The following is an 18288-nucleotide window of genomic DNA, read 5'->3' on the forward strand; positions in this document are numbered from 1 at the left end:
AATATACAGTGGTAAATTTCTCATACATTTTTGCAAGAAGATTCAGCAATTCTTAAGAACCACTAAAGCCTACAGTAGCTTGTATCATTAGTAAAACTAGAATCTGTAGGCATCAGAGGTAATTGACAAAACTGGATTTCTAGTTGGTTATTCGGCAGGAGACAACAAATATAGACAGGAGGAACATGCTCCACATGGAGAGAGGTCATCAGTTGAGTCCCTCAGGGGACTGTCATTAGAACATTACTTTTCTGATTTATATCGATGACATGTATTCCAGTATGGTTAGTAAACTTGTTAATTTTGTAGATGATGCTAAAATTGGAGGAATGGCAGTGTGGTAAAGTGAGGAAAGGGTCCATGGCAGTGGCAATTTTCAGACATAAAAACAGTGCAGTTTGGGTTTGTTGGTGTGGGTGGAAACAATACAGGGAAACCCAGCAGAGGAGCATGGTGAGAGGCACTCCAGGAAAGGACCAGATTGCTTCTGCTACACAATGGAGAGCAGGAGTGATTGTGGGTTCCTAGGGATCCCAGAGGCACCAAAAGTCACAGCAGAAAGATGGATTCAGGGACAGCATGTCCAAGTGAACACCAAGGGAAGGACACCAGAAAGGGAGTTGTGAGTGGACAGCTTTTGCCAGGGTCAAGTCACAGCAGAAACATGGATTCAGGGACAGCATGTCCAAGTGAACACCAAGGGAAGGACAGGAAAGGGAGTTGTGAGTGGACAGCTTTTGCCAGGGTCTCAGCCTTGTTAAGTATACAGTATATGAGAGATTGGTGAGGGAGCTGACACAAGACAGAGATGCACTGGGGAATTAATTAAAAGGCAATTCTGACTTAATGGAGTATTTATTGATATTATATTGGATTTGGTTTTTAATCTATTGATGTTTGGGTTCAATGAGGTTATAATAGCTGCAGCCACCTGGAAATTGAAGGCAAACACTGAGGGGGCAGCAAAAAGAATTAAAAAATACCTGGACAACTTTCAGAATTGGGTAAACACTTAGAGAATGCAGTTTAATATAGAAAAATCCAAAGTGCTACAGGTGGGCAACACGAACAGCAATTATAAAATGGGAGACACTGTCCTACAGGGAGCAAACTCTGAAGTTAGGGAATTTATGGGTTTATGTTGACACATGGCGACACGGTGGCGCAGTGGGTAGCACTGCTGCCTCGCAGTTGGGAGACCTGGGGGCCTGGGTTCACTTCCCGGGTCCTCCCTGTGTGGAGTTTGCATGTTCTCCCAGTTACAGAGTACCGAACATGCAAAGCATTTGATTAATAATATGAAAAACTAAAAATAAATCAGCCTCAAGTGATGCCTCAGGTGTTTGTAAGGAAACAAAAGAGATACGTATGTGGTGGTCAGGATAATAACATTTGCAGTTTTGATATCTAGATAACAAGAAGGACATACATTAACATTACTAAAAACATGGAGAAAAACTACTAGACCTTCTCCATGACATGAAGAAATAAGCTGTGTGAAAAGACTGATAACCTTAAGGAAATGAAGACTAAAACAATATCTAACAAATACTTTTAAAATAGTACTCGAATAATAATATGGTATGAGCTGTTAAAACAAGAACTTTGTCAAAAAAATTTCAAACTACTACAAAAAATATTTTCCACAGAGAAATATACATATATGAAACACGCTATCTTGAACTGTGGTTGAAAGTACCACCCTTCTTTAGTACACATAATGTGAATACAACTAGAAAGTGATAAGCTGATGTTAGGTGAATGAACTGGTATCTATTTTCATTGAACTGAGCTGTTACCTATTTTATTATTTATTTTTTGTGCAATAATAGCAACAATATAACAAATATTTAATGATTACAATACTAATAGCTCATGTAAATGGAGAAATGTTTAATAGACTTCCCTATAACATCCAAACAGGCACAGAAGCTCACACGCACATGCAGATTCTGGTAAATGAAGCCATGCTTTGTTCTTTTTTCTTTGCCTTCTAAAACTATAAAACTGATATGACCACTGACTAAAAGGAAAGTATGCATCTGTGCTTCTATTTGCCTTTTTTTTTTTTAATCTCTCATTATTTTTTATTAAATGCAGGTTTTCATTTCACCATCCAACCACAAACTACCCACACACACACCAAAAAAGGAATATTCTACTAAGGATCACTGTCTGCTTAAATTTACACATTTACAAGGTTATATCTCATTTTAAGTATGTGATACTGCATAGTGTTTGTTTTTGCATTTGGCAAATTCTGGTAACCTAAGGGCTATAAGGTACTAATAGAATTCAGTTTAGTTCCTTCATAAGTGAACATGCAGATTACCCAGTCTTTAGAATTACTGTGAAGGATATTGACATGTACCTGTAAGCATTTTTATGAGCCGTCAAATTTACAACACATTATGTTTGATCATATCTGTGCAATTACTTTAAATAAATGATTTAAAGTCATATATGTGGCCAGAGTTCACTTTGTAATGGCAATTGCGGGAATGCATGAAATATTAATTTTTAATATGCAGACTGGGAAACATGTTTATTTGCTGGCATGAGTAGTTTGATAATAGTTTGATAACCTTTAAAATTAAAATTGTATGTTAGAATATCAGAATATATTAGAATATTAAAACAATCTAGACAAGAAGAAACCATTCAGCCCAACAAAGCTTCCTAGCCTTATCCACCTTATTTGGACTTAAAATGATGAAAAAAAATTACTTATGCTGTGTTTATGTGCATTTTAAAAATTAATGCAAAATATAACACAGAGAAAAGAAGGAACACTGGTTTTTTAGGGGTTTAAAGTTCTTTTGTTTTCATTTTGGTTCTGTCAGAGGGAAATGTAGAACACAGCCTATTGCTATCTCCCTCTTCTCTATCTTGTTTCTGCAGTGTACTGCAGGTCGTAGCGTACTAGCACCACATCAAGACAAGATTACATAGCATGGTCTAAGTGTTGTTGCAATTAACTGTTGAAGGAGATCTTTGTGTTTTAAACTACTACATTTTAATTATTGTAACTCACAATTCTGGATCATTACTTTTAAACTAGATTTTCAGGTTCTTAATCCATCTTTGATTTTGATAGTAGTGTTCTGTGCTTAGATATTTTCTGGTCATGGTTTACAGGTACCTGACCATGTTTTTGTTCAGATTTTATCCTGTTATTTTTAATTATTTTTAAGTGTATACTTGCTATCTATCTATCTATCTATCTATCTATCTATCTATCTATCTATCTATCTATCTATCTATCTATCTATCTATCTATCTATCTATCTATCTATCTATCTATCTATCTATCTAATTCTCTGTTGCTTTCTTACTTTCAAAATGGCCAAACGATCATAATGTGATATGGATGATCAAGGCATATTTAAAAAAATAGGGACATAAAGGCACCATAATATTTCCTTTCTGATCTTTTTCTGAAATTAAAGCCCTCAGGTTTTTACTTGAGCAGGTGGGTAATTACATTTAACCAGGTGGGAGTAGATGAACGAAGCAAGCCCTTTCAGGCTTTACCATAAAACATACAGTATATTTCAGGGTTTACTGAAACGTCAAATCCGATGTTACTCTGTTTATTTTAGCATAAGCTTTCAGAGTTCACCACTTTGTACATTGCTCTTTTTTTTTTTCAATTTACACAATTTTTAAACTTTTTTTTAACTTTTTTTTTGCTTTCTCCATATTTCATATAAGAAGGAATTATTATTTTCATGAAAAAATTTACCAAACAAAAATAAATAGAAAAGCAGTGTTGATATCCCAAGAGCCCTAGATAGTAGTGTATTTTTAAAACTTTGCGGACATTGTAATTTAAGAATGAATGAACTGATTCTTATGAAATGTTGTGGAGAACTGGAACCTGCTAGTCTAAAGAGGTGATTAGGTTTTGGGTGAATTGTAAATATTCAACTTTGTTTTTTGCAGGCAATACCAACAACAATCAAATCACTGTTCCTAAGTTCACAAAATGTGGCATATGAATTTAGGGAAGAAAGATAGAATTTGTGTATTTTGAGTACAAGTCAAAACTTCAGGTCAGATTTTCAACAAGTATACAGTAGTCACAGAAGCTAAACTGTGAGGCATTCCTTGTGTGATTTTGGGCTATACAAGAAATAAGTTGTTGTTGTTGTAAACTCTAACTCTAACAAAGAAAAATTGGTTACATTGTATGACTTTATTTAAGTAATTACTATGATAAATTTGCCTTCAAAGCTGACTAAATGTATTGCGTTTGGAATGTACTATATTTTTGAAATTCCATACTGTATACTGTATTCGTATTGTAATTATGGAGAAAGTGATTTGAATACCACTTCATATTTTTTGTAACTATAAAGTTGTTTTAGGATTAGAAGATTAAGTTCAAATTTGTAAAAGTGCTACAGTCCCTTTTGCGCCATCACTAATACATTAAATTTGACATAAACTGGAATATTTCACCTGTTGTTTGCCCCAAAACCTTGCATGCTCAAATGAGTGGTCTAAAGTGGGATTCCGTTCAACTGTACAGTTAATTTGTGCTGAAAATCATAAATTAATATATGTTTGTGGAAATATGTGCATGATCAATTTATGGAAATGCATTTGCTAACAAGCACAGCATAAATGAAGTCAGTACAACATATTACTTTATTTTATACATATTAAAAATTAGAATGTTTTAACCATCATAATGAGTTTGTGTTGTGAGTCCTGTAGGTCACATTCAGGTACTGTTTACAGTTTGGTTTAATGATTATATATAAATACAGTAATAACAATGTCAAATATAATTAAACTAGTTTATACAACAGACATTCTGGTTTAATAATCTTAAAGAATAAAGGAAGTACTATAATATACTTTGGATTATTATAGATATAAATAATCTACTGACTAAACTTTAAAAATACTATGCATAGTAATTTAAAATATAAAGCGATTTCATTCTGGAAGAACAGCAAGCTGTATTAAGGAGAAAACCTTTTTCTTCCAGGAGTAAAACTTGAGTAAGTGTTGGAAACATAAAAATAAACTTCAACCAAAATGCCATTCTTATGTTTCTTTTAATTGTTGACCATTTGCCAGAAGTGGTTATCTGATTGATAAATTAAATGATAAATAAAGTTACAGTACTTAATTCCCACTGTGTTTTCAGTATGTCTCAAACCATAGGAGTATAACTCATCGCAAAATCTTAAAAAATAAAACAGCAAAAGTAATAGAAACTCTTGCTTCCTTAAAAGATTTACAATTAATGCAAAAAATGTGTATTTTTTTAAATACATTGCACTGTTTCATTAATATAATCTAAATTTCTACAATAAAGAACTATATAGATAACCAATGGTAATTAGATTTATATAAATCATATTGTTTGATAATGCTGACAGTAATGATTATAATGTAATGAATGTTTCTCACTTGGCACACAATTAATGGCAGCTCTTACAAAGTTACAATACTTTTGCTGTGGGTGATTTACTTCCAATGTTCAGTAAGGCAATTATGTCTAAATGGATTCAAAATTAACTTTGGAATGAAAAGACTGCTCAGAATGCAAGATGAAAACTAGCAAAGCATGCTAGTTGTGTGTTTGATATTACACTGATCTTTGTTCCAGGCCTTCCACTCACATGCTGCCTGTCTCTTACTCCACCAATCTCATTATGTTGCTAGTCAAAGATTATTATGCAGTAAATGTACTCCATCAAGACCAGTTGGTTCTTTATTTGTCTTGTAATGACCAAAAGACTTCTGGACAGACTTGATGACAGGAAGGCAAGATTATGCTAGTGAAAAAGACAACATAGCCCAAAAGGTGAACCATTAGGTCAAGAAAGAAACATCATAATACAGAGCACAAGTCAAGGAGCAGAAACCCAGAAACGAGAACTGCTTAAAATAAAGCCTTTCTGGTTTTAAGTCACTGCCTCCAGCTTATTATTATTTTTGTCATTGTTGGAAACTTGTACAAGCAGTCTGAACATGCACTTAGTGAAGAATGATAAACAAAAATAAACTGAACTGACATAAACTGAAGAGTTTATTCTAAATATGTTTTCTAAGATATTTGTAGTTTAATTCAAGTGTACGTATTACACAGATGTTGAAAAAAATAATAGTTTTGTAATGGATCTGATATATTAATAACAATAACATTTTTAAACCTTTTAATCAAATTCAGGGTAATGGAGCACTGGGGCATTTCCTGGCAGTATCAGGTCCAAGTCAGGAAGCAACCCTGGGCCCACTCAAGCATAGACTAACTCAAATTTGGAATTGGAATTGCCAATTAACTTAACCTGCAAGCTTTAGGAATTAGGGAGGAAAACACTTGTAAACACAAAGGGAATGTGAAAATTTCATACAAGCAATAAGTATGCTTGAGATTTGAAAACAGGACACTGGATTTCTTAGGAAGCTCTGCAATCCTTTTAATCATTTTTGCTGAAGACCCCCATTGGTTTACAATTTATCATAAAGGTTAACTTCCCGCACAAAATATGATCCAAACATGGCTTGAAAAGGAGGATTTTTCGAGTCTGGATGGCCAAAAATAGGGGGGCACTCCCAAAAAACTGACAGCTTGCACAAGTAGATATCAAAATGAGTCAAACAATATTTCATTTTTGGGGGTTTTCTTATACTGGTGAGTCAAGAGGCACTGGACAAAAAAGTGGTGATTTCAAAGCATTCCTACAGTAGGTAGTTCTTATAAACACAATCTATTAAACTGTGGATTGCAAAATAAACATTTTTAATGGTGGTGATTAAATATTAGGGCTAGAAAAAAGTAGAACAATTACAAGTTAATTTGATTCAAACGTAAAAATATTTGAATTTGATGTAAAGAACTATAAAATGTTACAGTTATGAAAAAGTTAAGGCTTGTCTCTACAATATCAAATTACTGAAAATAAAAGACCAAGTGCATTACACCGAAAAACACACAGCTAAATACATTAGTCAGTCTTTAAGGAAGTAATCATCAAATCATCAAAATTATACCTCAGTGTGTATCCAGAATTGGTAAATGAGGTTAAATTGTATATGAACAGCAAATACAGATGGTGGTATAACCAAGGCCATTGGAAGGTAAAACAGCTAACAAGAAAAAAAGAAAAGAGAGATGGCATTACTTAAAATTTTACTTAATGAGAGTGGTTCACTTTTTATTACACAATAATGACCGAAGAAATTATTAAAGCAAGATAAATGTTTCATATTTACAGCTGAAATCATTTCAGATTGGTCTTTCCCATTCATTTTATCAAGTGTCACTCAGTGGACTCAAGAAAGCACAATTAATTAACCAAAATTAAACTAATCAAAAAATACAAAATAAAAATTCTCATGTTTAGCCAGCCATTATTCCTGTATTTTTCCCTTCACATGCAGCTTAGATAATAAGAAAAAATTCACGTTTCCCATTCCTATATTTACTTGTTTTTTTGTTTACTTATATTTATTTTTTACTTTTCCCACTTTTGAGTCATTTAGTTTATACTGTATATTTTTTTGCTAAAACTGTATTTGATGATAAAGCATAGTAATACACTAATAGTTCTATTGTAATAATTATGCATCATGAGGAAGGCAAAGTGCTTACAGCTGCTGTTTCATAACTTGAGTCTTAAGTCCTAATCTTACTGTTGACTTTTTGTAGTATACATGTTTTCCGCTTTCTCTTATTACTTTATTTGTATCCTACATACTACAGGCATGTAAGTTAAGAAGATTAATGACTAAGAGTCTGTGTGCCATGAGATGAACTTGGCATCTGGCTGCTGCCTTATGCTCAGTGCTGCCTGGGAAGGTTTCAGCCTTTAGAAGCCCACATTGGGAGAGGTAATGTATATGTTGTCACGCAGGGGCATCTAACCTTTGCAATACCACCCCGGAGGAGAGGGGGTGCTGTCGCTAACTGTGCTCTCTCTTTATTTTCCTACAGCACTGAGAAAATGCCCCATGAAGGCAACTGAACTCCACCCCTTCAGACTGGGACACTATAAAACTGAGTTCCCAGAGAAGTGTGTCTCACTATGTTGGAACTCCTCATAACTGACCCACTCAGACAGGTCACTTGTAAAGCTGAGCCAAGTTGGTTAAGAATGCATTTGAGAACCCTGGTTTCTGTTGCACCACGAAGTGCCTGTTTCTGTTAATTTTTTTTTTGGAAAAAATTGCATTAAACAAGTGGCTCAGTTAGCACCCCAAATTCTCTTTGGAACTCCAGTAATGCTTCCATTCTTCACAATGTGCATTATTAACATTAATAAAATATGATACCATTAATTTCAAATGCCTACATTTATATATGTATTTTTTTGCTATAGCCTATTATTACTCTTTTTTTAATGAATCAAATACTGTATTTTCTAAATTTGCATTTTCCATAACAAGTTAGAGCTGCATAATTGGTAACATTGAAAGCAACATCAAATAAGATGGCAGCCCATTGCAGGTCAGCCTAATGTGTGCACGCACACTCACTTAAAAATCAAATGAAAACCCATGTAGACATAAGGAGAATGTACAGACTCTACACAGACAGTGGGCTGGCTAAGAATCAAATATGGGACCCTGGAAAAAATAAATTGTACCACTAAGCACTTTGCCATCATGCCACCCTGTTGTTAAACATTTTAATATAGCATGACTAAAATGCAAATGATATCTGAACAGAATGGTAGCATAAAGGAAATGTTCAATTATTTGATGCACAGTATGCATTTACAATCTTAAAATAATCACAACCATATTTAATATAACATAGGCTGATTTCTGTTCTTTGGTAATTTAGAAGAAAAACAAGTCTGGTAAATGTCAGTAGTAATCTATCTAAAGAAATGCTTGTTGTAAAATGTACATTTGCTTGCCAGAGCATGCATTTCTGGCTAAAATCATTAACTTGTAGCCAGACTGAATTTTTTATGACTAGTACGTTATAGTATGCCCTAATATTTTGGGTTTAAAAATATACTTCAGATAAAAAATAATATAAACTCCAGAAAGCTAAAAATACCTTGTTATAGCCTAATCATTCAGTGATATGTTTTAACAAAAATTAGATTTGCACCTAATAACAAGGATCTATAGCTTCTAGTGCTAAGTAACCCATAATGGTAATGTCAGGAGAAAGTATGCTCAACCATTTTTAAAAAATAAGTTTTCCAACTGTATTTACTTTATCTTTAATTTTACTCACAACAAGAAAAGAACACAATAATATATATATATATATATATATATATATATATATATATATATATATATATATATATATATATATATATATATATATATATTATATATCTAGCTTTATAAAGTAAAGCACTATCCAAAGGCTCTATATGCGTGAACATATACAGTATAATTGTGAAAATTGCTAACTTTGCAACTTTATAATCAGAATTCTGTTCAATGAATACCTTGACTGATTCATTTTTGAAAGCAATGAATAAATTATAGCATTATAAAGAGCAGTTTGAAAATGTTTTCTTTATGATTAAAAGAAAAAATGTTCATTATTTAACACGTTAATTGACAGGACAGTGATGCAAAATCAAGAACGTATAATGGCAAATGCTCTGTTGGTAGCACAGAGGAAAATATTGACTCTGGTTTGAAGCAATCAAAATTATTTGGGCACAACTCCAAGGAGCTGGTCATTTAGGAGATGTGTTACGTGAAAGTAATTCAGACAAGTGTAGTCTGAGAAACATTGTTCGAACATGCATGTTTTAAGCGGACATGAAAATTTAACTGCAGTTTGACTGGCAACTAAAATCAAATAACAGCAAAGTTAGCTTAAACAACTGATTAATACATTACAAAAGAATTTGTACGTACATGTTTTCCCCTTCACTTACCCATGACAAATATTGATTCATTACTGACTGTCTCAGAGCGGTTGATAAATTATAATCTTCTGAACTATGATGTGCTTGGTGGGCTGCCCACATTATATTCACTTCTGCAGAAAATAGAAAAATTTAAGATAATAGCTTGCAAGTGAAAACTATAATGAAATCTTTCTTGTTAAGTTACTGACAATTAGTTTCACCCAAACTATATGTTAAGAAAATTGCTATAAATGTCATAAGGCTTCAATAGTGCTACCCAAATTTCAGTTCACTATATTATTTTCTTTTATACAGGATTGCAGGCAATACCATGATCTTTCTATTAGATAAAAGAATGACTCCATCATTTCTGAGAAAAATAGCTTTCTGAAAAGAAAATTAAAGAGGGATGAAGAATAAAGAGATTCCCCGTTACATAATCTTTACCTGTCTACATGGCCCTAAGCTATTATTTCTACATTTTTTTAGCAATGAAATCCAATTTCTAATCACACCTTTAGCAACAGTTAACTGATTCATGGAAAATTGTTGACCTGATAGCCTAAACACAGGCCAAACCTATTGTTCTTGGATTATGAGGGAAACTGTTTCAATTTTCATTCATTACACACAATTCTTAAACATATTTGCAGCTACCTTGAGGGCTGCCAATAACACTAAACTGTGTAATTCTGAATAGTTTAACACTGCAAAATAAACTGGAATCTGTGAATCCTTGGGTTTAACATTTGCACTTTAGATAGATAGATAGATAGATAGATAGATAGATAGATAGATAGATAGATAGATAGATAGATAGATAGATAGATAGATAGATAGATAGATAGATAGATAGATAGATACTTTATTAATCCCAAGGGGAAATTCACATAGACTGAAGTTACTTGGATAAATTATACTTCTCCTACTCACAGTTCTGTCTCCCGCATGTGTGGATGCTCAAGCACTGCACAGTGAAAAAACAGAAACTACAACAAATGTATAACTCCTGTATTGAAATAACATGTTGAGATTGGCAGTGGCACCCATAGCACCCTATGACAGATAAATCATGCAATCCCCTTGAGCCAAGAGATCATTAGTCCTGTGAGTGAAACCTAAAAAATAATTATATTGAACTTTTAACCGATTTTTATATATATATTATATATATAAATTTACACACCAATATTTTCCTTATTTGAGTAGTTTAAGGGATTTAATGTTATTGTTAACGTGGATAAATAGTTTCATTCTATAAATATTCATATTTTAATTTATTTTGGCAAATCTAATCTATTTTCAGTTTTTACCTAATGCTATCATGCCAAAGCTACTAGAGCTGGGTACAGATGTTAGGCAGACATTATCATTCATCACTGACAAAAATATTCCACTCCATTATAACAATAGTACTGTGATCTTGGGATTTTTCTTCACTTTATAAATTATTACACAGTTACACATGATTGCTAACCTTTACAGGCCCCCCAGTTTTTGGCCATTCTTGCACACTCCCAATACTTTTAAGTTCCGGACCACACAATACATATGTGCATTTTGGCAAAAACAGTGTCTCGGCTGTGTAATGAAGGGAACTGCCTTCCTTCTTTAGTTAGACCACAACTCATGCAAACTCAATAAAATATCTGAAAAGACACACCCCATAGCTAGTGCAGCTGATTAATGGCCTCACTGGACTTCAGAGACTAATGTAAGTATGTGCCACCTGCCAATAATCATGCTCAAGCAACTTTCTGAGATAAATTAATGCAGTATATTTTCTGATACAAATTCCAAAGTTTTTATTGCACATTACTACATATTAAAATGACAAGTGTTTTTATCAATTACAGTCAGAGGAGCCAGACTGTAATATTCTTAAGGATTTAAGTAATTGAAGGTTACTGTTACTGTAAGCTGTTATTTTAATATCAGGGAGCAGGATGAAATGTGTTTTTTGCTAGCCAACAGCTACAGACTAAGGATCTAAGGGGAACTTTTCAACATGTTTTCTCCACACTTAGTGACGGATTCAAAGTCAAACAGATACTTTCAATAAATTCAAGTATTGTCTTTGTTTGAATCATAATATTGTTAATTGAATTCTTAAAATCCTTGAAGATATAGCTCAATACAATTAATTAATGAAGTGATTAATCATGAAGGATACTGGGTTACATACTGTAACTTGATGTGGAAAGCACAAGTCAAGAGAGGTTATTAATCTACTGCATAACTTCAGGGAACACAATAAATTTATTCTGCAAGTAAACCAAATACATTAGATGGCAAGGCTGATGATAATGAACACTTTCAGTTTGGGAAATCAGTGAGAAGGTAAATTAAGTACAGTGTTGTCAAACATATTTTTAGAACTCCAAAAATGTGGTATCTCTTTAAATATGGAAGAAAACACAGTTATAACCATGGTGAGCACCATTTGTACCTCTTCAACACAAGAAGTAGCAGGACCTGTGTTTAGGGGACAGCTGAACTGCAAGGAGTGCCACATCTACTGTATGGGTGTGAGTGGGTAATTCAGTCCTGTGGGAAAAATGCAAGTATTTATATTGATGTCCTTGGACTAATTATGCCTCTCATCTACCAAAGTAGCACTAGCATTTGTCATACAACAATGCAAACAAAACTGTGGCAGCATGTTAATAATTGGTGTCATAAATTTTTGGATCCAATATTTACAATTATGAAAATAATTTGCAGGTTAGGTTAACTATAAACTGGTTTGCTGTGAGTCAATATGTGTGTTTGAATGTTAACACTGACTGAAAATGGGAAAAATACTGACACAACTACTGACACTTTAGCAACTGAGAAGGAGGAATTCATTTTGGAACCATTTGCTATGAGAAATGTGAATAAATAAAGAATTTAAGAAATAATAACAGTTACCATTGAGATGGCAATGTTGAGTCAATATAAATTAACTGTCCCATGTAACTTTTTTATTTAATTATTTAATGGTGAAAGGGTATCTTTTTGTTCCAGGCTCCTCTTTACTCCAATGAAAAGAAATAGTTGTGGGTACCCTTTTTTTTACAGTGGTGTCCTTGAGTGTGTGCTCTGCCACTTAGTTGAATGACCTTAGATGTTCATTTTTCTATATTTTTGGTGTTTCTAAATGTTTTGTGAGCATGATATTAAAAAAGAGAAAGAAAAGCAGAGAATGCACACTTTGTGTGAAGTGTAAGCTACCCTACTGATTTAGCATGGGTTGGGGAATTCTTAAATAATGCCATTCATGATTGATAAACAACGTTGCACACACACACCTTTAATCTCTGCACACTCCTAGAGATTAGAAGATATATGCTGCTGCTTATCTCTCATTTATGTACAATATACAGTATAAAAATAGCATTTGTGAGTTTGTATCTTTATAGATTCAGAAAATAAATACTGAGTTGCTTATCATAATGTTTATTGTTTAGAGCCATCAGCTGTATTTACACATGTCCCCCAGACAAAAAAATACGTAACATAAACAACTACTGCTCATGGATGTGATGTTTGTCTTCACCCAAACCATTCAAAATTGCATTCTTTCATAATCATAAATCCGGTCTTAATCTGAAAGAGCAAATCTTCGATTACCAGAAGTTTTTTTTTTTAGCATTGACAGCAGAACAATGTGTTTTCACATATATATTGTAGAGCGTATGCATAGCTCTCTTTAATTTACACACTGTAATATACAATAACCTTAACATTTTATTAGCCTTTGTCATTATTACTGCATTACCCACAAGAAGAGAACAATGGCTTGACTCAAAAACTCTACTATTTTTCAGAAATTGTGTTTTGTTTAGTATAACTGTGTGCCCTATTTTGCATTTAAATTTAAAGCATGAAAATTGCCTGTGTCTTTTCTGAATTGTTTTTCCATCTTTTCCACTGTTTACAGTCCCCCTCAAAATTTAATGGCATCATCTAAGACAGAAGACTGTGTTATGCAAAATTAAGCTGTGAAATGTCAACTGAACTAACCAATAATTTTATGACATAACAAACAAAGCAATCTTAACAGTAATTCTATTCTAGACTAAAACAACTTAATGGAAACCTGCGAGACTGCCTATTTACGGGACAGACAATGCAGTGTACAGATTACTCTGAATGCATGTGAGAACAATCAGATTCTTAGAAAAATACTTGAATCTGGCACTGTTACTATTTCTTTGTCACAGGAATATCATCTTGCTTGTCTGTTCTTCCTTTGCCTCATTTTAATGAACCATCTTTCTGAAGACATCTATCTAATATTTACAACATTTTATATCTTCTTTTTATGTTTCATATTAGCATCCTCAATGTTCTGTTGTTAGGATACATACTGAAGTATTCTAATATCTGTCTTTTTTATACCGATGAGAGAAATGATGTACATTTGCTTTAAATGAACATTTATTCTTAACCCAAAAAAAGTAAATCCTGTCTCTTGATGAAAATTTCTAGGGATAAAATGATACTAAATCTCAACCATCCTTCCATATACTTCTAACCCTGCTTTTAACATTACAGGTATGCTTGGACCTGAAAACCGTCTTCTGAGGATAAGGTACTGAGCAGGGATGCAAGTTAACCATAATGTCAACAATTTGCATCTCCCTGATTCCACCCAGTTTTCCCACGTCTCACTTCATTTATTTATGAACCAGCAGAAGCTATTTGTGTTAGGGGCCGTTATGGCAAAATTGCCCTTGCATCTCACGGTAAATCTCCTTATTCTTTCTCTTTTTCTGTCTGGAAGTCTTGCTTTGTTAATCTTGATTCTTTTGGAGATGTCAACAAGGAGGATTAAAGGGTCTTCTGGCTATTATATAGATAAATGGATGGATATGGTATAGTTGGTCCAGGCATGGATACACCAAGGTCCTGGCTGCAGCCCTAATCTTCACGTCTTCTTCTCTTTAATTTGGTCAATGATATACTGTTCCCTTACTTGCTGGTTGGCCCTCATGGACTCCTTTATTCTGTTGGTGGTAGGGTGGGGGATGGGCCTCGAGCATGAGGGTTTTAATTTTATTGTATTTACCGTCAGAATGGCTTATGTAATCCTTTAAAGTGTGTGTTTTTTATTTCAATAAAAATGTAATCACAAAAAAAAGTCAAAACAATTTGAACAACACATAAATATGCATAAATCATCTGTACCATTGTTTTAGTGACACTACTTATTAAGTGAGATACACTTGGGAATGAATTATAGTATGGGCACACATTAAAAATTATGTAGTAGGTGGAGTGGTGGCTCTGAGGCTAGGGATCTGCACTGGCAATCGGAAGGTTGCCGGTTTGAATCCCGTAAATGCCAAATAGGGACTCTGCTCTATTGGGCCCTTGAGCAAGGCCCTTAACCTGCAATTGCTGAGCACTTTGAGTAGTGAGAAAAGCGCTATATAAATGCAAAGAATTCTTATTATTAGTAGTAACTGGTAAAACTACAATTTCTTTGAAAAATAGTATAAACAAATTGTTTTCATTTTACTGAAAAGTTTTTTTTTGTGAAAAAATAAAAGGTACAAAGACAAAAATTTACTTAGTTGGACTGAACTAATATTTAGTATTCTGCGCACTGTTTTTCACTATACACTTACATCTGCCCATTTCTGCAACTTAAAAGACAAAATAAACCATCTATAACTTGTTTCATGATATTCAAAATTTTTCTTTGTATTACTAATATCAGCTAGAAAAGGTCCAGAGAAGAGTGACTAGGCTGATTCCAGGGCTACAGGGGTTAAATTATGAGGAAAGATTAAAAGAGCTGAGCCTATACAGTTTAAGCAAAAGAAGATTAAGAGGTGACATGATTGAAGTGTTTAAAGTTATGAAGGGAATTAGTACAGTGGATCGAGACTGTTATTTTAAAATGAGTTCATCAAGAACACGGGGACATAGTTGGAAACTTGTTAAGGGTAAATTTCGCACAAACATTAGGAAGTTTTTCTTTACACAAAGAACGACAGACACTTGGAATAAGCTACCAAGTAGTGTGGTAGACAGTAAGACTTTAGGGACCTTCAAAACTCGACTTGATGTTTTTTCGGAAGAAATAAGTGGATAGGACTGGTGAGCTTCGTTGGGCTGAATGGCCTGTTTTCATCTAGAGTGTTCTAATGTTCAATTTTGAACAGGTTACTATTGCTAATGATTGGACACAATGAACTGTTTTGCCATCTGATTTGCTCCTGAAGATGGACACAAGATTAAGCCTTTCAGAATAAAACATGACACAGACACACAGTTATGATATAGTGCTTATAAAGTCTTTACAGATCACAGGGAGTTCTAATTATTGAAATAGTGCATTACTTTATTGAAGTGGCACCATTCTTTATTTAATTAATGAAAACATGTAAGATCCACATAGGCCTGTGCAAATCATAAACCCAGTTTAGCAGATGCTTTAAGATTGCCAGCTATTACACACTGACCTCCATTTCTTTGATATTTCACTGTGAATGTCTGCAAACTAAATTCAACAATTTTCAAAATGAGTCACATATTAAAAATTTCACTTTCCTAAATATGTTTTGAACATTATATTTTGTTTAGCATTTTAAACAAAATATTACCTGATTTTCTAAACTCACTTTTTTCTATTTCAGACAGCCAGTCTGTTGTGTCAGAATCAGGCAAAACCTAATTCTAGATGGTCCTCCTGTCCATTGCAGGACACCCTTGCTCAGTATTTGCAGTAGTAGTAGTAGTAGTACAGGCCCAAGCTCAGACATACATGGCTTTTATGGAGTTGCCAATCAATCTGACTGAAAGGTGAAGTATGAAAGGAAACCATAATGCCCGCAAAGAAAACACACAGACAAAAGAAATGTGTAAATTTCACTGGGACAGAAACTGAACCCAGGTCCCTTGAGCTTTGAGATGGAAGTACAGTATTAAACACTGCGACACCAGGCTTCCCTGTTAAGAAATTACAAATTCCAAGAAAAATGGAGTTGAAGCAAACTACTTTACTTATTAAATCCTAAAATACAGGTTATATAAAACATTTAACAGTTCACTGAATCTTATCACATTTCCTTTACAAATATTCAGGTGTAACCAAATTATTATGTAACAGCTATTTCTCTAAGTTAGCACTCACTTTCTTTATTTTTTTCATGAATCCAAAAGGTGCAGGTTAAAGACATGTCTCCTTAGTTGTTTTATAAACATCAACTTCCTATCACAAACTGTGTGTAACACAATCCTTCAGTCGATGAAGTACAGCTGAACAAACACTCGGTCGTGACTGTACTTCTGCTCTTCACATGCCAGCTTCAGCATTAAAATCTCAGGCTTCAGATGGGATGTTTATAATAGTGTGGCCATTTTCCTCAAGGCCAAAAGTCACATTTTGCTTGTACTTAAAGTATATTTCTGAAAACCCACAGCATAAACTTAATATTTATAAAAGATTGCCCCTTGAGAAAACAGAAATCATGACTTCTTAAGAAAAACAGAAACTGGCTGCTTGACATATTTATAATATGCAGGATTTCTCATCCATAGGAGTAGAGAACATTCTGCCCACACAAAATGGTTATTTTATTAAAGTGTATTTGATTTTTTTTAAATAAATGAATTAAAGCTATACAACAGAAGAAAGTATTTAACATGCCTTAACTCCAGTAGGAGGGCGCACACTTAGGAATTTTCATGAATGTTTATTTTTAGCTTCCCTTTGGTTATTACAAGATATTATTAAAATTTATTTCTAACTTTTATGTATGCTTTATTTACATACATGCATACATAAAGTCTAAACTTGTGCTCTACATCCCAGTGAAAAATGACATATACATAATGCATAAGAAACCTTGTGTTTGGTCCTCCTTTCATTACCATGAATATTTTGTTACCTTTATATTTTTGTAAGACATTTGAAAAAGTGTAGCCCAGTATATGGTCCTGTTTAGCCTATGACATAAAGTTACATTGAGGACATCAATAAAACTTTTAGAATCATTGGTATTTGGTATTTCTTTGCTTACAACAAAACATTGTGTTCACAACATGGATGTAACAGTTTGTGTTTGTCACCTTTCAGTTACAAAAACATGATGTCAATAGCATATTTGTGTTGTTCATTTTTTGGTATCATTGCTTACACCTCAGATATTCAAAAGACTTTTGGCAGCATTTGTGTTTGGACCTCATATTACTAAACTACAAATTTAGACAGTTTGTGTGAAGGAGATCTAGTACTGTGAAATTAATGGTGCCAGCAGTGAGTAGCAAGAACTTCTATTTCAATTCAATTTGGCTCAACTACTGAATGCAAACAGAGACAAGAGAAATTGAAACTGTAAATCAGGAATAGGTGGACCTCTTTTGTTTTTATGACAGCAGCTCCTGAAAAAGAAGTGAACAGTTTCTCCTTGCAGATGAATAATTAGCAAGCAGATAGAGA

The 18288-nt window shown here is 33.6% G+C and overlaps 1 protein-coding gene across 4 annotated transcripts in view; it reads right to left on the reverse strand.

Moving 5' to 3' along the window:
• Nucleotides 1-18288, reverse strand: part of agmo (alkylglycerol monooxygenase) — a 278974-nt gene that overhangs the window by 127086 nt on the left and 133600 nt on the right. For all 4 annotated transcript variants that reach the window (XM_051935716.1, XM_051935717.1, XM_028817173.2 and 1 more), the window contains 2 exons: nucleotides 9879-9982; nucleotides 7015-7110 (listed from right to left, as the gene is read on the reverse strand). In XM_051935716.1, coding sequence (XP_051791676.1) covers nucleotides 7015-7110; nucleotides 9879-9982 — 200 coding nt within the window. The remainder of the gene's footprint in view (nucleotides 1-7014; nucleotides 7111-9878; nucleotides 9983-18288) is intronic.

The sequence above is a fragment of the Erpetoichthys calabaricus genome, chromosome 13, assembly GCF_900747795.2.
Source record: "Erpetoichthys calabaricus chromosome 13, fErpCal1.3, whole genome shotgun sequence".
Classification (NCBI taxonomy): Eukaryota; Metazoa; Chordata; class Cladistia; order Polypteriformes; family Polypteridae; genus Erpetoichthys; species Erpetoichthys calabaricus.